This window comes from Thamnophis elegans, chromosome 2 (genome assembly GCF_009769535.1).
Source record: "Thamnophis elegans isolate rThaEle1 chromosome 2, rThaEle1.pri, whole genome shotgun sequence".
NCBI lineage: Eukaryota > Metazoa > Chordata > Lepidosauria > Squamata > Colubridae > Thamnophis > Thamnophis elegans.
The window spans coordinates 9,728,975-9,749,695 of NC_045542.1; the positions used below are offsets into that span (position 1 = coordinate 9,728,975).

The window sequence follows — 20,721 nt, forward strand, 5'->3', positions numbered from 1 at the left end:
ATTCATAATTTCATACCTGGTCACATGGGTGGCAAGCCACTCCCATCCGGTCACAAGGGTGGCAAGCCACTCCCACAAAGGAGGCCACACCCACAGAGTAGGTTCCAACAATTTTTGAAACCCACCACTGACCGCCTCCAATGAATTTTTTGCTGAACTAAGATTGAAAAGATAATTTCTGGATTGCTTATACAGTAAATAAAAATTAGGCTATGTGGAGAAGAGTGAGTTTTTCTATTTGTAGCTTTAAAAAGGGGTGAAAAAGTATATTAGCTTATGCTGAGTTATGGTGGGAGTTTGGAAGACAATTCTTTATTATTTTTCCCCTTCTTTCCACACTTTTTTCTTTTAATTTGTATTGGTTTATTTAAGGACCTCAATTTTTTTTTCAAAAAAGGTAGATCTTTCTGCTGTGAATGTATTCAACCCACCTTTAAAACTCAGCGCTGACCCATTGGTCACTTCTCGCCTTGGTCCTTTCTAAATGTCCTTCCACACAGCAAATTGTCATTATCATTCTGAATGGCAGAGCTTTGGAAATAAGACTATGGGCCAAGTGTGACTCAAAATCAAGCCATGTGCAAGATAAGAAAACTAATGATTTGATCTCTGAACTGAAAGTGGTTGAAAGCGAAAACATGGGAGTTTGGAAGGGGGATTTCGATGGTCTGGAGCTTTACCCCAAATTTCAAGGCACAAAAGAAGAAAAAAGAGAAAAAATGATGGTTTCAAAGGAAAAAACCTTAACAGAAATAGGATTGGCAACTAAAGATAAACCAATTAAAGTGGCAAAAGGGCGCCGAGACTATCTGAGAGATCCAATGGACAATAAGGTGCGGAGAGATGTCCATAAAAACGTTACCGAGGAAATAAATAGAAAATTAATTCCACAAATGGCAAAAGAAATAAGACTACAGGCCTTCTGGAAGGACACAGGTTGATATATGAAAATCGATAATAAAAATAATAATAATAATAATAGTTAAGTTTGATGATTAGTTAGTCGGAATTTAGTAACTCCTTAGATTGCTTGCTTAAATAAATAGTTGATAATGGTAACAAGGTATATTTCTATGTTGGCTGGAGGTGAGGAAGCTGGATATAAGTAATGATTCTGTTACAAACATTAATGATAATAATAACAATGATGAAATGATAAGACTTATAGTTAATGGCATATATATGTACTGGCTTAATATAAGGAATTTGGATAGAAATTGCAAATAATGATTTGGGGAAAAAAGTTTAGAAATTTAAATAATCAATTTTTAATTTGAATATGTTATAAAGGTATAATGTTATTGGATATATGAAAGTAGATAACAAAAAAATTAACCAAGTTTTATAATTAGTAAATAGTAATTTAGTAATTTATAGACGGTTATGTTAAAAAATAATTGACAAGGGCAATACATATATGTTGGTTTGATGAGAAGAAAATAGATATAACAGTAAAGGATTTTTTGTTAACCATTATTAATTATAACAACTAACAATGGAATGATGATAAGGGATATAGCTAATGATACATACATGTACTATCATAATAAAAGGAATGTGGACACAAATTGTAAACAGTGATTTGAGGGGAGAAAAGGGCTCAGATATTTTGTCAACTAATTTTTGTTTAGAATGTGTTATAAAGGTTTAAGGCTATTGGATGACTGTAATAATTAATGAAATGCCATTAGGTGGTTGTGTGTGGTTTTTTTTAACTATGGATTATTCTAGGCAAAAGGACATTAAAACAATTTCAGGTAAATGAGAACTATGATATGTTAAAAGTAAGACATTAAGAACTTTGATATTCAATATGAATGTAAGTAATGATTTTGGAAGAGATGCACGAAAGCTAGTTGTAACCAATTGACACACTTTCTACAAGATGTAACATGATAATTTTTGTGTGTTGTTTGTTTAGTAAAAATAAAAAAAAAATGTTTATTAAAAAAAATCAAGCCATGTGTGTTTCCCACTGTGTAAGACAAGGATCCCAAACTCCCCGGGCTGTGGACCAGTACCGGACCAAAGCATGCCAGAAACCGGGCCATGCAAACAAGCAAAGCCTCATCCGCGGGATGCAGGCAGCACATGAAACCACACCCCCTTCGGTCTCAGGAAAAAAGTCTCAGCATGGAACCAGTCCCTGGTGCCCAAAAGGTTGAGGGAGGGGCTCTGGTGTAAGCCACACTGGTTATCTGCATCCTTGGTGGTTTATCAGCTTCCAGGTAGTAGGCACCTCGGATTCTAAAGTCTCCAAAACAAAGAAATTTGCTGTGTTTTTGTGTGTGTGTTTGTGTGTTCTCAGGAATAATGGAATAAAAGAGTTGAAAGGCACTTCTGAAGTCTTCTAGTCCAACTCCCTGATCAGGCAGGAAAACCGAGGATGCCAAAATCTGAGTGAAGGGCCAGGCTGCGTTTTGAATCCAGGTTTGGTTGAGTTCTCAGATGCCATGTGGTGAGTTGGGGCCAATAGTATCATGCTTTAATCCCATCCCCCTGGAGGTGAAGTGAAGAAGTCTTTATTATGTAAAGGGACTAGCTTGGCCTTCTTAATGGCCCATTGACAAAGTGGGGATGGGCAGGAAGCTGCAGGCAGCTATTCTGTCTTTTAAAACATGTTTCTTTGTTTCACATCCAGAGAAATATTCTGCCTTTTCAATATTTCCTAGGATATTTCATTTTTCTGGGAGAGGGCTGAGTGATAACTTCCTACAATAGTATGTAGATGCAGATAATAAAGTTGAAAAAAGGTGAACCTTTTTATAGAACTATAGATACGTTGAGGCCAGGCGTGACAAGGAGGGGCTGGGCGAGGTGCCCCTCATCGTGAGTGATGTCGAGTTGGCCACACCCATCCAGTTGTCAGGGTTACAAGTAACACCCCCAACGAAAGAAGACCCCGAAGCTTGAGTTTCCTCGAAGTTCCATTTTATTAGAGATGCCATATTGGCACATCTGGGAAAACCCGAATTTGAAAGCTTCCAGGTTTTCCCCACCCAAGTGAAAGTCCAAGTCCCTGCCCAGCACCCACATGTCCATCACATGAGACAATCAGTCGCCATCCCAAACTGGAGATGCCTCCCAGTCACCTCATGTGCAGCTGCAGGGCAAGGTAGCCTTGACTCTCTGAGAAAAGAAGGTTATTTTGACTATATATCACCCATACTCCATATAATTCCCCCCTCCCATTTTCCCACAGTGGAAAATGTGGCAGGCCTGAAGGCCCAAATGTAAAAGATGGCTTCCAGGTCCGACACCAAGTCACATGACCACCTAGACAGGCTCACCAAGTCACATGACCACCCAGCCACCATCGCAGAACCGGTAGTAAAAAAAATTGAATCCCACCACTGCCAGGTACTATATTGGAAGGCTACCAGGGGTGGGTTTCAACCGGTTCGCGGCGGTCCCTGCGAACCGGTTGGTCGCCGAACCCGGAAGTAAGTAACTTCCGGGAACGGCGAAGGGCCCACCCGCGCGCGCCCGCTCCTTACCTGGTTTTGACGAATTCTGCACTTCCACGCATGCGCAGGACGCATACAGCGCCTGCGCGATCCTCCAGGAGCAGCTGGAGCATCGCAGACGCTAGTACGCATGCGTGCGCTGCACGCATGCGCAAGGACGCCGCCGGCCTCTTTCCAACTGAACCGGTTGGAACAGGGCGAGAAACCCACCTCTGAAGGCTACATACCTGTCACAGGGAGTATCTGACACCTCAAATGAGCTCTCTGTATGATTAAGCAGCTTGATGTGTGGAGGGTGAAAAGATGTGTTATAAGAGCAATTGTATCTTATATATTGTTGCCATGAGCCCCTGTTGAGAAAGTAATTGCCCAAAGCATTTGCCCAAAGCAATTCAAGGTACTAATTATGGGTTCCACCACAAATGCGCGCACAACAAAAGTGCGCCTGACTAAATCGCGGTGTCTAAAGCGCGGTGACAAAACCGCGTGACGAATGAGCGACTAATTAGCCCTGAAGCGCACCGACAAAAGCGCGCTGACAGAAGCGCGCTGTAACGTAACCCTCAACCTAACCCTCAACCTAACCCTAACCCTAACTGTAAATTTTACCTTAAATGAAATCGCGCTTCTGTCGGCGCGCTGTTGTTGGCGCGCTGTTGTTGGCGCGCTTTTGAAATCGCGGTTTTAGCGCTGCGGTGTTGTCGGCGCGCTTATGACGTTCGCGCTTTTGACGGGTCACGCTAATTATGACCTTTAAAGCGCTCCATGGCTTAGGCCCAGGGTACCTGCGAGACCACCTACTGCCACCGGTAGCCTCCTCAGTGCGATCCCAGAGTTGGCCTCTTCAGGGTGCCGTCGGCCAGATAGTGTCAGCTAGCGACCCCCAGGGGGAGAGCCTTCTCTGTGGGAGCGCCTTCCCTCTGGAATGAGCTGCCCCCGGAGCTTCGTATAATCCCCGACCTCCGGTCCTTCCGACGCACCCTAAAAAGTTGGCTTTTCCAGCAAGCCAGCCTGGCCTGAACAAAACAAAACAAATTATTGATCACTGTTAATTTTAATTCGATTTTTTTAAAAAAAAAATGTTATTGTCAATTCTAATTGGGTTTGTTTGGGATATTCTATTTAATTTTTTTTTTTAACTTTTGTAATATGTGTTTCTTTTAATGTTGTACGCTGCCCTGAGTCCTTGGGAGAAGGGCGGCGTATAAATCTAATAAACCTAACCTAACCATAAAGCTAACCTATTTCCCCAATATTTCTGGCAAGGGCTGCCATTCATATCAGTCAGTTCATATCTTTGTTACTGTGTTACTCATATTCTCTGCTCAGTTTTGTACTGTCTCACATTGACTTGGGGGGGAAAATTGATTTATTCACTTAAGAGTTACACAAAGTGCTGGGTGCTTTCAGCAGAAGTGCAGACAAATAGTGCATTGCCAGTTATAACTCTGTGCAAACTTACAGGGGTTTTATCTCCATTAAATTCAACCGGGATTACTCCTAGATACATGGGATTAGGAATGATCAGATTTCCTCATGTTAAAAACCACCAATCTCATATTGTTGTGTGACCTTCAAGGAAAAAAATATCATAGCAAGGGAACAGAAAACTAATGTTCCCAACTTATTTGGCTTTGATTTGGAAAAACTACTCAGATGTTCAATTTCCTGTTTATGTTTCAAAACAGCCCTATCAGACCAGTTGGATGGAAGAACCAATCATAGATCTGTCCCATTTCATTTACTGGAGAAATCACCCGTCATAAATTAATAAGCCTTCCAGGACTGCCTACTTGACATATTTAATGAAAAGAATAGATGTTGTTTCCTGTTTCGGTTTCTAGATCACAGATGGCATCCTCCTCTGAACACTGCATCAGCGTCCCCTGATCTTGCATCATGCTCATAAAGCTTTTAATTCAGAAGGCCACCCTCAAAAACATATTTCTTAAAGATTTTGTTTTGTTACGACCACATCATTTGTCCAGCAGTTTTCCTCCGTAGTCAAAAATATTTTATTAGTAATCACATGCAGGGTGTAAGATGAATGGGTTAATGTAATAAAATACATATCATATAAACTTTCATTAAAATTTATCTTTCCAATCTAGAACTTTAGCTGGGCTGTGGAAGTCTAACATCTGGGGAACATCAGGTTTCGGGGTGGGGGGGGGAGGCAGTTCTAAGCTTGCCTACTTCTTGGTTTATCAGGTTCTTGAGCACCACAGTGCAAGTACACATCTTTTTTTCCATCCTGGCTGCAAGAAAGGATTGTCCGATGCCTCCTCTGAAATCAGCAGTGAATGGCCAAGTCCAGGATCCAACAAAATCCACAATCTTTTATGATCTGGTGTGACAGTTTATCAACCGATGGGTGGTCCAAATAGATCCATGGTTTCCACCACCAAGGACAGATGCTCCAAAAAGGAATTAATGGAAACACGCAGGATCCTAGCTTCCTCTGCTCTCCATTGCCTAGAAATAACAGTAAGAAAAATAATGAATGGCACATTGTTATATGTACTGTACATGGCTGGTCTCACATCAACACTATACTTTCTACAATACCATGTATTAAGATTTATTGTCTTGAATGTGCTGATCTTACTGATTTCCCTTACTTTTTGCACTTGTATTTCACCTTCCTTTAGGAAATCAAGGTGACATGTAATAATCTCGCTCAAATTTTATTCTCCCAACAATTCTATAAAATAAGTAAAACTGACCGAGAGTAACCTTGGCTCAGAGAGCTTTATGGCTGGCCAAGAATATGAACCCTGGTCTTTCCAGTCCCAATCCACTACTTTAAACCTTACAGCATGCTAGCCCTCACCACCAAGCTCTGTTGCTATCAAGTCTCCAAGGATGATGTCCTGTTCTGAAAGCAAGTTCTATCAACCCAAGAGATAATGGCAAACTCCACATCACATACAGTGGTGGGTTTCAAAAATTTTTCGAACCTACTCTGTGGGTGTGGCCTCCTTTGTGGGAGTGGCTTGCCAGCCATGTGACCTGGTGGGAGTGGCTTGCCGGCCATGTGTTTTCTTTCTTTTTCTCTCTCTCTCTCCTTCCTCCCTTTTGTCTCTCTGTCCCTTTTTCCTTTTTTTCTTTCATCTCTCTCTCGCCTTTTCTTTCTTTTTTTCTTTATTTATTTCTTTCTTCCTTTCTCTTTCTCTCTCTCTGTGAGACTGTGTGTGTGTGTGTGTGTGTGTGTGTGTGTGTGTCAGTGGTGGGTTTCAAAAATTTTTGGAACCTCTTCTGTAGGTGTGGCCTGCTTTCTAGTGGAACCTCTTCTAACCGGTTCGGTAGATTTGACGAACCGGTTCTACTGAACTGGTGCGAACTGGTAGGAACACACCTCTGATCACATATGACATTGTACTGGCAAGCAGAAGCAAGCAAACCCCTCCTTCTACTTCCCCTAAGACCGTTTCTCTTCATAGACCATGCCCCCTGCTTCTTCTAGGGTTTATGCTAGAGATGGAGGCCTAGGAGCCACACTCACACATGTAAAACGTTGTCTGTCACATTCAGTTCTTTGGTGATCCCTCCTTTGCGAGGCTCAGGATCTGGGGCCAGGGACCCCAAGGCAATCCTGGCCAATGTTGACGATGGAAAAGGAATTTTCAGTTCACTGATGTTGAGATAATCATAAGGAACATAAAATATAGAAACGGGTATACAGGGCAACTTCCTCACACTATCTTCTCACATCATACATTCTCCCTGTCTTTAAAAAGGAAACATATTAATCTCTGTTTACTCAATGGTTTTCAAGCTCAGTTCAAGAGACAGGCCACTTCACAGCCCGTGATCTCAATATCCACCACTTCTCCAAGTCTTTCATCTTGAACCTCAGGAGGTGGATACAAGAGACAGGACTTGTTTAATTATAGCTTTCTGTGATTCATTTCCTTGGGGAAATTCACCTGGCGCCAATAGGATTGCCTTTCTCTTGTTTTTCTTCCCCTACAGCTGAATTTCTCAGAATCTTTTAATTATTGCTGTCTTAATGCCCTCGTAGGTTTTTTTTAGCTTATTTTTAACTTTTTTATTATTTTATTTTTATTTATAACATTGCATGCATTTCCTCGGCTGGGTTTTTAAAATTTTTATACCGTATTATTAAACTATACCTCTTAGTAAATAAATATTATCTTTATACTACGTAGACAAATAAATAAGTGGTTAGAGCATCTAATTACTATATGCGTTTAATAATGCCCATTTTGATCGTTGAGTTTATAAAAACTAAGCATATTTCGACTAGTTAGCATGTAGATTGGCAAACATTTGAAGACAAGAGTGGGGAGTTTTTTTTAAAAAAAAAGAAACATTGTAAAATAAAGTGAAAGAAACTATTTTCATATTATGGCCAAGGAAATTACATCTCCGTGTAGTCAAGGGAGCGATTTTTTTTCTCTTTCATACATGGAAAAGACCAAAAGGCAAAAGGACACTTAGAGGCCCTTTTGTTTGATCTCAGCTCCATTTATTGCTTTTAAAAGATTGTAGGGTTGATTTAAACTGTAAGATATTATTAAAATATTTTCATTAGCGTCCCCATCTTTTCATTGAGACGTTGCTCCTCCTATAGCTTCGGAAAGCGTCTAAGGAGGCTGTTCATTACGCTTTCCGAAGCTATAGGCAGAGCAACGTCTCAACGAAAAGATGGGGACGCTAATGAAAATATTTTAATAATATCTTACCGTTTAAATCAATCCTACAACCTTTTAAAAGGGCCTCTAAGCGTCCTGGAGTTTTGCCTTTTGGTTTTTTCCATGCATGAAAGAGAGAAAAAAATGCTCCCTTGACTACATGGAGATGTCATTTATTATAACAGCAACTTAACGAAATAAAACCGAATAAAGAGCCGAGGTGGCGCAGTGGTTAAATGCAGCACTGCAGGCTACCTTAGCTGACTGCAGTTCTGCAGTTCGGCGGTTCAAATCTCACCGGCTCAGGGTTGACTCAGCCTTCCATCCTTCCGAGGTGGGTAAAATGAGGACCCAGATTGTTGTTGGGGGCAATATGCTGACTCTGTAAACCGCTTAGAGAGGGCTGAAAGCCCTAGGAAGCGGTATATAAGTCTAACTGCTATTAAAACCTAGGTTGCAATTTTAAAAAGTTTCCCGCCAAACTTTTTAAAATTGCAACCTAGGTTTTATTCGGTTTTATTTCGTTAAGTTGCTGTTTCAGCACGCAACTCAATAGCAAACCCGCGGGGACTTGGGACACACCATAATGGCATGCTTTTCACCCCTCCGTCGCCCTTGCCTTCCCCGGCTCTTATTTCCCCGCAAAACAGGAGTTTCTACGCCGCGGTCACCCGCGAAGGGATGGCATCGGCAGGCTTATGAGAACGAGGGGATCGTCCCTTCCCTGACCGCTCTTGTCTTGGGCGGGGAAATGAACCCCGGCGTCCCGGTGCTCCGATCCACCCTCGCCGCCCTATGGTTGCATCCCGCTCTCGCCTGCCCAGCCCAGCCTCGGATCGGCTCTTTCTCACGATCCCGTGTCCCTTTTCTGGATACAAGGCCAGGCCGGTGCCCGGAACAGCCATGCCGCCGCGGCGACGCTCCTCCCAGCCACGTGGGTGGAAAGGGAAGGCCTGGGAGATGCCGGCTCTCAGGGGCGGAAGAGCGAAGGGTGTTTTTTTTTTGTACCGCTTTAATTCATATTTAATTCATATTTATATCCAGGTTATCATAGTCAAATAACGCTATTTTCATCCGCTGAGCAGTGCAGCGTATGCTCGTGTGTGTGTGTGTGGAGAGAAGATTTTTAAAAGACATGAAAGCAATAAAATATTACTTTTAGACATTTGAATTTTTTTTAAAAAAATTACAATGTTTTTTTTATCCTGCTTCTCCACTAGGGAGTACATTGGCTAACCAACTGGTTAAAAAGCATTGCAAATAACGTTCTACTTTAATATTTACAAAAATGTGATGTGTAAATTAAAATATAGAATTTTTTTCTCTAGGCAGGTTAAAAGAAGGAGAGGCAGAAGAGTGCATAGGTAAAGATGCCGGCCTAGAAAGGAAGACAGTTGAGTTCTAGTTTTGCCTTTGGGATTGTGGGAAGTTATCACCCAGCCCTCTCCCAGAAAAATGATATATCCTAGGAAATATTGAAAAGGCAGAATATTTCTCTGGATGTGAAAAGAAAGAAACATGCTTTAAAAGAGAATAGTTGCCTGTAGCTTCCTGCCCATCCCCACTTTGTCAATAGGCCAATGGGCCAGGCTAGCCCACTTTACATAATAAAGATTTCTCCACTCCAGCCCCAGGGGGTTGGAACTACTCAACTGACCACAAGGTATCTGAGAACTCATCACAACCTAGAGAGTAGCCCCTGCATGGCCCCATGGGAGTCTGACAACCAATCAGAATACATTTCTTACACAGGAACAGGAAACAGAGAGGTGGGACTAAACAAGGTATAAAAAGCCTCGCAAGCCCCTCCTTCAGCCCTTCTCTTCTTCTCCACCAACATTGAAGCATGTGATCACCTTTTCTGTTAAATATTAATGAGCCTTGCAAATAGGCTCAGTTGGTTAACTAAAGTTTCAGCACCTTTTGGAGGTCAGCAACAGCCTCCTCCGTCCTGATTGGCCAGGACGCGGAGGAGGCTGTTGCCGGCCGAAAGTTATCTCTGATTGGACCTAGGACTTGACAGCTGTTGCTGCCCCAGTCCCGGGTTCCTATTGGCTGCCTTGTTGATATAAATAGTTTGGCGCGCACTGCGCTCCCTGGAATCGCTGTCATACCTACCAGTTAATAAAGTAGCTGTTGTGTTCACCCTGTGGTCGCGTCCCTCCTTCCGATCTTCAAAACTGGCGACGAGGATGGGATTTGCGATTCCGCGACGCTAGGGTGAAAAGAGAGAGACAAGCAGTTAGCTGCCGCCGTGTAGACCGGCAACGAACACTGCCTGAAGAAGGAAAAAAATTTTTTGTGTCTTCTCATCGTCTCTCCCTTCACCACTGTCAACATGACGTCTGCGCTGCCTCCATTTGCCCCCTTTGGTTCTGCCGGAGAATCCTGGGAGGGTTTTATGGAGAGGTTTGAGTGCTATTTAATAGCTTCAAAAAATCAAGCCCAGACCGAGGAAGAAAAGTGCAGTTTCTTCCTCTCCTGCTGCGAACCTTCAATGTTCGCGTCTGCTAGAGCCCTGGCCGCCCCAAGGCCAGCGTACAAACTGGGGTGGGACGAGCTAATGGCAAGACTGAAAAATCATTACGCTCCCACCCCATCTGTCATCACACGCCGCTTTGCTTTCCGCCGGCGGGTCCAGAAACAGAACGAGTCTATAAGTCAATTTTTGGAGGCTTTGCGCATGGTGGCCGAGCAGTGTGAGTTTTCGAATTTGGAAGAGAACTTAGTGGAACAATTTGTGTGCGGGGTCCGCGATGTCAACCTGCGGAGCCGCATGTTCCGGAACCACCGCATCACCCTGCTTCAGGCCGTGGAGACTGCCAGGGCAGCAGAGCTATCAGAGCAGTCCACGGCCGATATTGAGCGGCTACAGCTATCTGCGCCTGAACGCCCACCTCCAGAACCTTCAACTCAAGCCCATATGGTTGAGGACGAGATGCCTTTTGAAGACCCAGAGGAGGATGTGGTGGCACAAATGAGGACCCAGCCTAAGCGGAAGCCCAAACCACAGCCAGCGGCGCAACCAGCGTCTATGGTGCCCTGCCGGGGATGCGGAGGCCAACACAAACGCCCGGCCTGCCCATTCCTCAATGCCATTTGTCTCAGATGCAAAGGGGAAGGCCACCTGGCAAAAGTCTGCAGGGCCCTACTGCCGGCACCGTCGTTCCTGCAATCTTCAAGCCGATCCCAGGCGCAGCCGCGCCGCCAGCAGCTGCGGCCCGCACGGCGGGCTGAAGATTGTTATTCCACCTGTCAACCTAGTAATTCTGACAGTGCAGCGAACCAAGCCGCTGCGGGAGCCCGGAAGGTCTCAGCCTCCGTCCAGCTGGAAGGTCAGCCTTGCCGGATGGAGGTGGACTCTGGCTCTTCACGGTCCCTCCTGCCCTGGTCCCTCTTCTCTCGACTCTGCCCTAAAGTTCCCCAGAGCCACTTAGTGCCATCTGAGGTTTCCTTGAGGGATTATCAAGGGAGGTTGATTCCCACTGTGGGATCCTTCCCTATCTCGGTGCGCTACGGGCCATTCCAGGGGAAACTGCCCATTCTAATCGTTAGGGACGACCTGCCGGCCCTTCTGGGCCTGGATTGGTTTCCAGCCCTAGGATTGTCTATAGGGGGGGTTCACCGGGTTGTCCCCTCTTCCATCGAAGACATATTAAGGGAATTTGCCGACGTCTTCGATGGCCAGCTGGGTTGTTATAAGGGCACCCCCATCTCTTTAAGTTTAGATCCTCAGGTTGCTCCCATTAGGCTGAAAGCCTGTAGGGTGCCTTTTGCCTTAAGGGCCAAGGTTGACGCCGAACTGGATAAGTTGTTGGCGCAGGGAGTCATCGAGGCCGTTGACCATTCTCGTTGGGAGACACCCATTGTCTTCCCAATCAAGCCAGACGGGTCGGTGAGGATCTGCGCCGACTACAAGTCGACGATCAACTTGGCCCTTCAGGCAAACCCCTATCCAGTCCCTGTAGTGCAACACCTGCTCCACTCCCTGGGGCAGGGTTGCACATTCGCCAAACTGGATATGGCGCAGGCCTATCAACAGCTCCCGGTGGATGACGATGCGGCGGCTGCCCAAACCATCGTCACCCATCGTGGGGCTTTCCGTTGTCGCTGCCTTCAATTCGGCGTTTCCGTGGCCCCGGGGATCTTCCAGAGCCTCATGGAGCGGCTGCTCCATGGGCTACCGGGCGTTGTTCCGTATTTCGATGATGTTCTGATCGCTGCTTCCAGCCGCTCAGAACTCATCGAAGTACTCCGGAAGGTCCTCAGTCGTTTCAGGGGCGCGGGCCTAAAACTTAAACGCAGCAAATGCTCGTTTGCTGTCCCTAAGGTGGAATTCTTGGGCTTCATGATTGACGCCCAAGGCATCCACCCCACGCCTTCAAAGGTTGCAGCCATTAAGAACGCCCCGGCACCCACCTCCAAGGCGGAGCTGCAGGCGTTCCTAGGGCTCCTGAACTTCTACGCCCCCTTCATACCACACAAGGCGTCACTAGCCGAGCCGCTGCATCGGTTGCTCGACCGATCCGCGGCCTGGTGCTGGGGGAGCCGCGAAGCGCATGCATTCGCGGCTGTCAAAGAGACTCTGACGTCAGCGGCAGTCCTGATTCAGGACAATGACAGGATGCCACTGACGTTAGCGTGTGACGCCTCCCCCTATGGAGTCGGGGCGGTCCTGAGCCATGTCCTCCCGAATGGCTCGGAGGCCCCTGTGGCCTTTTATTCCCGGACACTCTCCTCGGCGGAGCGAAATTACAGCCAGATCGACAAGGAGGCTCTGGCTGCAGTGTCCGGGATTAAGAGGTTCCATGACTACCTCTATGGTCGGCCTTTCACTCTTGTCACCGACCACAAGCCACTCCTTGGGCTTCTGGCAGGCGACAAGCCGACCCCCCCCCCATCCTCTCCCCCCGCATGACGAGGTGGACGGAGTTCCTCGCAGCGTACTCGTACACGCTGCAGTACCGTCCGGGCAAGCAGCTAGGGCACGCTGATGCCCTAAGCCGCTGCCCCTTGCCGGAGACCGATACCGCCCAGGTGCCCAGTCTCTCCATCCTTTCCATCGCGTCCTCCGGCTTTCCCATTTCTGCCGCGGATGTCGCGGCCTGCACTAAGGCCGATCCAATCCTCTCCCAGGTCGCTTCCTGGGTCTTGAGGGGATGGCCCACGGATAAGGTGGCAGAGGGCTTCCGGCCCTTCAAATCTCGACAAGCGGAGCTCTCCCTCCACGGGGGGTGCATCGTTTGGGGGGGATCGGGTAGTGATCCCTGCTGCACTTCGGCCACAAGTTCTATCCCTGCTCCATAAGGATCACCCTGGCATAGCGCGAATGAAGGCATTAGCCCGTAGCTATGTCTGGTGGCCCTTGTTGGATTCAGAGATAGCGGCCTATGTAGGCCGCTGCACCCCTTGTCAACAGTCAAGGCCAAATCCCCCCGCCGGGCCTGCTCGCGAGTGGGAGGCTCCGAGAGGCCCATGGTCACGCCTCCACCTGGATTTCGCTGGTCCCTTCCACGGCCAGAGTTTCTTGATTGTGGTAGACGCTTACTCCCACTGGGTGGAGCTGGTCCTGATGGGCTCCACCACGGCTGAGAGTACGGTCCGGGCCTTGAGGAGGCTATTCGCAACACATGGGTTGCCGGACCTAGTAGTTTCGGACAATGGGCCCCAATTCATGTCCACCACGTTTCAAGAATTTCTGGCCGAGCAAGGGATCCGGCATGCGCCCATAGCCCCGTACCACCCGGCCAGCAATGGCCGGGCGGAGCGGGCGGTCCGCTCAGCGAAGGAGGCCCTGGGCCGCATGGACCGGGGCGACTGGCAGGAGAAAGTGGCGGCTTACCTGCTAAGCCAACATTCCACTCCCTGCCCTACAACCAACCGAAGCCCCTCGGAGCTCTTGATGGGCCGGCGTCTGCGGATTCCCCCGGACCGGCTACACCCGTTGTATTCAGGGGATCAGCCGAGCAACCTGGGGGTTATCCCTCCCCGTTCGTTTAAACTGGGTGACACAGTATGGGCCCGCGCATTTTCAGGGCCTACGCAATGGGTTCCGGCCACCGTAACCGCCCTGACAGGCCCCTGTTCTTTTAGGGTCGGATTGGCTGATGGATCCCAATGGAGGCGCCACCTGGATCAACTAAGGAGGCGCCTCCCGCCACCGGCCGGCAGCCCGGACCCAGTTGAAGTCAACATTTTCTGTTCAGGGCTCAAGCCATGTGGTCCTGTCCAACAATAAACCATCTTTCCAAGCAGCCTCCATGTCTCCAGTGTCTTTTTCCCCACTTGGAGCCGAACCCAAAAGACAAGGACATTTCTTTCAACAGGATGAAAGCCAGATCAGTTCCTCTCTTTCAACCCAGCCCACCTCACAAGGTTGTTGTGGAGAAAACGGGAGGCAGGCCTATCAGGTACGTTTCCTGCCTTGAGTTCTATAAAGGTGGGATTTTAAAAACACTAATAATAAAAAATACTAGAAATAGCAGTCCAGAATATCGGCTGCTTTCTGAAGCATTAACAACTGTACACAATCTAATAAATCTCAAAAATAAATTTCAACGGTTCTCTGCCATGTCTAACTCGGTTCCACCACAAATCCGCGAAGCCGTTATCCGCAGAGACATAAGCGTGAAGACTAATTCGCGCCGTTCTAAGCGCTAAGGAAAAACGCGACCCTACCGCGATGACATAATCGCGGAGGGCAAATTCACGCATTCCCAAGCACTCAGTACCCTAAACCTAAACCTAAACCTAAACCTAACCCTAAACTTAACGCTAAACCTAACCCTAAACCTAACCCTAAAACAAACCCCTAAACCTAATCCTAACCCTTACCTTAATTGAAGTCGGCTTTCTGCCGCGGCGCCGTTTTAAAGCGCCCTTCTGTTGCCGCGCTGTTGTCGCGGCGGTAATGACGCGGCGGTGATGACGTCGCGGCTTTAGCACTACGATTTTATCACCGCGATTTTGACGAGCGCGGTTTTGTCGTGCCACGGTCTAACTCAGCTAAATCTTTTCAGTTGTTTTGGGCAACAAACCAATCTCTTCCACGTAGGACCTATTTTTATTTATTTCAATTAATTATAACTGTCAGTCTCACAACTGGGACTCTGGACAGCAAACGAAGATCAAGCAGCATCAACAATGGCATGTAACCCATGATAAAAATGGTAAACCCCAAATCATAAAACCCTTCCCTCCGCATTTCTTCAGGCTATATCCCGGAAGGCAGAATTTCTATCATGGTTTGCATTTTGTCACTAGTCCATTAAGTCACCTTGACTCCTAGGGACCACAAAAACAAATATCTGCAGTTTTCTTGCCAAGATTTTAGAATGGTTTATCCTTGGTTGCTTCCTATGGTTGAGAGAGTGACCAGCCCAAGGTCACTCAGATTTATAAAGCAGGATTAGACTCACCGTCTCCTCAATTCTAATCTGGCATTTTAACCACTATGCCAAACAGGCTTTTGTTCTACATTTTTGTGCAGCATTTTAAACATGGCACACCGTAAACATCTAACGAATTAAAAGTTTCCTCTAGACTGATATCTTTTTTTTTTAAGTTTTTTTTATTAAAAGTTTTTTTAAAAAGTTTTACAAATATATACCTCCCCTCCCCACCCTGAACCCAATTCCCCCCCCAACCTCCCCCCACCTCCCAGAGCAAATACTGGGTATAAACATTAACATCCATATTCTAAAATAAGCTAACAGACTTTAGCATCATCCCTCACTTGTACTTTAACTCCCCTTTTCTAAAGCTAACTTTAAAGAAGTTGTATCATTCCTTGCTCATTCACTCATAAATTATCTGGAGTTTCTTAGTCCCATATTTATTTTGAAAATAATCAATCCATCTTCTCCATTCCAGCTTGTATTTCTCATCTGAATGGTCCTTAAGATATGCTGATACTTTAGCCATCTCTGCTAAGTTTGTTACTTTTAATGTCCATTCTTGAGTAGTAGGCAATTCTTCCTTCTTCCAGTTGGATTGATATCTTCTTCATGATTGTGCAATCAATTGCTTGAGTTTTCTGTGCCTGACAACTGTTGAATATGCAAACCAATTCCTTTAGAAATAAACTACTGTACTGAAGGCAATTATGATAATTCAGTCCGTGTTGGCCATGATTTTTATACCCTTGTCAACTAGCCCCAGAGATGCTGGGATCATGTTCTAAGAAATTAAACAGTAGATACGTCTGTGTGAACCAAGACGGGGTCGATGAATGAATGAGGAGAGATTATCAAGGTACCAAATAGACTTGGGACCAACCTACGTTTTTCAAACAGTAGCTGTTGTAGTTTACATTTTAATGTTCCAAAATAAATCTGCCTTGATTCTTAGGGATAAAGCAGAATATAAATTGAGTTTTATCTCTTGACATCAATGTGTGTTATCTTTTAACAGGAAAGTATCTTCAAAGGGCATTTGACACTTCCCATTTTGAGATCAAAGTATCTCTGACTCTATAACTTGAATCTTTGCCATTAAAAAACAAAATAAAAAACTTCCTGGCATTGTAGGAACTATGCCAAACCATTTCTCATCATCTGATTTTCCTAGCTAGTTGGGATGACAGAATCAACCCTGCTTAATGCTGTGTGATTTGAGGCCAAGGATTCTAATGAATTCCCCACTCAAACACAATGTTCTGAGCTATCGGTTTTCTGATTTTGATATCTCTGCTCACCCATTCCCATAATTCAGGTAACAAGTATCCATGTATCAATCCCCTTCTCAGGAAACAGAATATATGAATAGGAAATGCTAGAAAAGTTTGGCTTTGAATCATTGTGGGGCATTGTGCAAGTTCCATTTGTGGTAATAACATCTATGATGACCATTCACATATGGAAGTTATTCATAGATATTGCAGTTAAAACCAGTCCTTTTTTATTACGGAATGTGTGAATTATGTTAGAAAATATTAGGCCTGACAGGAAGTGAATTGATACAAACATTCTGTCTGCAGAGTTAGACCTGTGGAGATTTACAGTATTCACGTTTCCAAGACCTTACTGGAAACACAAACACATGTTTGTGTGGAAATGAATATGTAGGTTCCATAACTTTTGTATTATGTTTTTTTTTTAATGTTGTACGCCACCCTGAGTCCTTGGGAGAAGGGCGGCATATAAATCCAATAAATCCAATCCAATAGGCTTGACTTTGAAGTGACTTGAAAAAGTCTCACTAAATGATTTGGCATCAAAAGTAAAATTATTAAAATCTGGGCCATATTAAGTTTAAGTTTTATTTTATTTATATGCCGCCCTATTCCCTAAAAGGGACTCAGGGCAGCGAACAACTTAAACGGGAAGGGGAAACATACAAGTACAAAATAGACATTTAAAATGACCAACAACCACACCTGTCGAGGGGAAGGGAGCTCATCAACCCCAGGTCTGCCGACACAGCCAGGTTTTAACGGCTTTTCGGAAAGCAGGGAGAGAGGTGAGGGTCCGAATCTCCGCGGGGAGTTCATTCCAAAGGGCCGGAGCTGCAACAGAGAAGGCCCTTCCCCGGGTCGTAGCCAGATGGCATTGGCTGGTGGATGGAACCCGGAGGAGGCCAACCCTGTGCGATCTAGATGGTCTTTGGTATAACAATTTGAATTGGCTGGATTTTTGCCTTTATTTTTTTCTCTGTGAGCATATAAGCATTTGGGATACAATCAAGGTTCTTTTTGTGACTCCCCACCCCCCAAAAAGGCTGAGCCAAAATTACAGTTTCAAAGTTAGTTTGATACCAAGGTTGCCCAAAATCCAGGAAAACCTCCTGCAGCTTGTACAACTGAAGAGGCAGCTGCTTATAATTATCCCATCCATTTACTTCATATTTCAACTATTTTTAAGCCACTTTTTTTGATCTCAGGACAAAATTGTCTCTGATTTCGTGAACCCAGTACCCTGAGGAATATAGTTCTTATACAGCTATATCATGGCACAATGAAAGGTCTGAACAAAAAGTGTGGGTATTATTTTATTGAGCATTTTTGGGGGGAAAAAACACAAACTTTTACAAATGTTTAGTTCCCTCCCCCCACAACCCCCCACAACCTTCCCCCTCCCTCCGACTTCCCGGAACCAATACAGGGTATAAGTCTTTAACAAAGAGAATCTAAGGTACAGTTAAAAGGGAAAAAAAGAAAAAAGATAGTTAACAACGTATTTCCATTGAACTCTAGCTCCTCCTTGCTGGACTAACTCTAGATAATTTATAATTCCTGATCTCTAATCATAAGCTATCTGGAATTTCTTAGTCCCATATTTGCTTTGAGTATAATCAATCCATCTTTTCCACTCCAGTTTGTATCTCTCGTTTGAATGGTCCTTAAGATATGCAGATATTTTGGCCATCTCTGCTAGGTTTGTTACTTTCAATGTCCATTCTTGAATAGTAGGCAAGTCTTCCTTCTTCCAGTATTGCGCCACCAACAATCTAGCTGCAGTTATTAAATGCAATATCATATTAGTCTCTACAACTGTATAAACAGTAATTATGCCTAACAAAAATAACTGAGGGGTAAACTTTATCCTTTTTTTAAGAACATTTTGCATAATCCACCATATTTTAATCCAAAATGCTTTAACCTTTTTGCAAGTGTGGGTATTATTTTAAATGCTGCTTCTTGTAATCAAGACATGAAACAAATGATGAGCCTCCAAACATTTGCAGTCAGGTTTCCCCTTCCTGCTATGTAGGTACACCAGAAACTGTGAGTTCTAGTCTTGCTTTAGCCATGTAAGCCAGCTGGGTACCCTTGGATCAGTCATTCTTTCTCAGCTCAACTCAGCTCTTAAGGTGGCTGTTATAGAGAAAATAGGAGGATATGTTTGCTGACTTAAGTTATATCTAAAAATAATAAAAGGCAGGATACAAGTAAATAAATAACAATAGCAATAGCAAGCAGTTAGACTTATATACCGCTTCATAGGGCTTTCAGCCCTCTCTAAGCGGTTTAGAGAGTCAGCATATCGCCCCCAACAATCCGGGTCCTCATTTTACCCACCTCGGAAGGATGGAAGGCTGAGTCAACCCTGAGCTGGTGAGATTTGAACAGCCAAACTGCAGAACTGCAGTCAGCTGAAGTAGCCTGCAGTGCTGCATTTAACCACTGCGCCACCTCGGCACAACCCATCAGCACAGATCTGATCTCAAAAGTGTGGAGTAACCACAGCACTGACACACTGCAGAGCAGGTTATTTTGTTCCAGCAGGTAAACAGGGTTCCACCACAAAACCGCGGTAGACTAAAGCGCGCTCGACGAAAGCGCGTACCTGACGTCATCACAGTGCGACGAAAACATCACGCTGTGAGCGGTAAAGTTAAAATTAACGCGAAAACCTTACCCTAACCCCCAAACCTAACCCTAAACCTAACCCTAAACCTAACCCTAACCCTAACGCTAACCCTTAACCTAACCCTTAACCTAACCCTAACCCTAACCCTTACCTTTTTGTGAATCGGCTTGCTTTAAAAGCGCTTTTTAAAGCTCCCTTTTTTCTCCGCGGTGGTATTTGTCGCGCTGCTGATGACGTCAGGTACGCCCTTTAATCAGGCGCGCTTTAGTGGACCACGGTTTGGTCGTGCCACGGGTAAACAGTGAGAGTCATACGTTAAACTAACCATTGCCCATGAAAGTTATCTGATAGCCCAGAGGCCAAAAACTGATCCCTTGAGGAGAGAGCAAGCACTCCCAACTTTATTATGTGCATCACCTTCCTTCTACCCAGCCTCTGGCAAAGGACTTTTTATCGCATCCACCCAGTGAAATAGCTCAAGTCCGGTAAGCCTTGCAGCCTTGATAAATGTTTCCCTTTGCACACCTCAGCTGCTCACTCCTGTACCAAAAGCAAAACAATATGAATCTGGCTGTGTGGCTGAAGGGCATAAGGGAGAAATGTGGCTGCAATTAAACTGAAGCTGATTGTCAGTGAGAAAAGTATTAAAGAGCCATCTGCTTGTATCTCATTCTCTGGGGAGTCACTTAGTGAACAGATATGTACAACCTTGCTTCCTCTAGTTCCTGTTTAATCAAACTATACCTATTTCTTAAAAAAAAAGACCCTCTAAGAACCAAAAAATAAACAGCAGAGATGAAAAATCCCACACATGGAAAGGTTAATAAGCAGCAGCAAGGATCCTACATCCTTTGCCATTGGTCATTCTAGCTGGGCTACTGGAAGCCAAAGTTCAAACATGTTGACCCTTTTCATGCACTATTCCTCTTTTCCCTATAGTTCTCCTGTATTTCAATGTTACCCTAACATTCTCTTCCCGGCTCCATTTCCCTCTCTGTGTCTGACTCGCATCCCATACTAAATCTATACAAACACATATACCATACATTACACCATGATATACCCAAACAAATGAATATTTGGCTTAACGCAATAGCCTGGTTCCGGCAACACCTTCATCAATTGATTTTTTTCTCTCTCCCAATTTAGGTCTCTCCAAATGCTGGGCGAGAATTTTAAAAGTTTCAGACCCAATCCTTTTAAAGGTCTAAAGGGGGGGGGGGGGGAAGCTACACTGGTCTAGTTAGTATCAAACCTGAGACCATAATTAATACTATTATGCTGCTA

At 45.0% G+C, this 20,721-nt stretch overlaps 1 protein-coding gene across 1 annotated transcript; it reads right to left on the bottom strand.

Moving 5' to 3' along the window:
* Positions 1 to 5,406: 5,406 nt before the first annotated feature.
* LAGE3 (L antigen family member 3) lies at positions 5,407 to 9,057 on the bottom strand. The gene is made up of 3 exons (XM_032210715.1): positions 9,002 to 9,057; positions 6,973 to 7,101; positions 5,407 to 5,942 (listed from the first exon to the last, which is right to left on the bottom strand). Exons 1-3 carry the CDS (start codon positions 9,028 to 9,030, stop codon positions 5,831 to 5,833), a joined length of 270 nt encoding a protein of 89 aa, XP_032066606.1. The 5' UTR covers positions 9,031 to 9,057; the 3' UTR covers positions 5,407 to 5,830.
* Between the last annotated feature and the right edge of the window lie 11,664 nt (positions 9,058 to 20,721).

Bases quoted from the DNA above. Each gene is read 5' to 3' on its own strand.
- LAGE3 (XM_032210715.1), bottom strand. From the start codon at position 9,030: ATGGCTGTTCCGGGCACCGGCCTGGCCTT. The intron at 7,102-9,001 runs GTATCCAGAAAA...TCTCAACATCAG, and splicing joins CCGGGCACCGGCCTGGCCTT to TGAACTGAAAATTCCTTTTC. The intron at 5,943-6,972 runs GTGAGTGTGGCT...TGTTATTTCTAG, and splicing joins ACAGACAACGTTTTACATGT to GCAATGGAGAGCAGAGGAAG.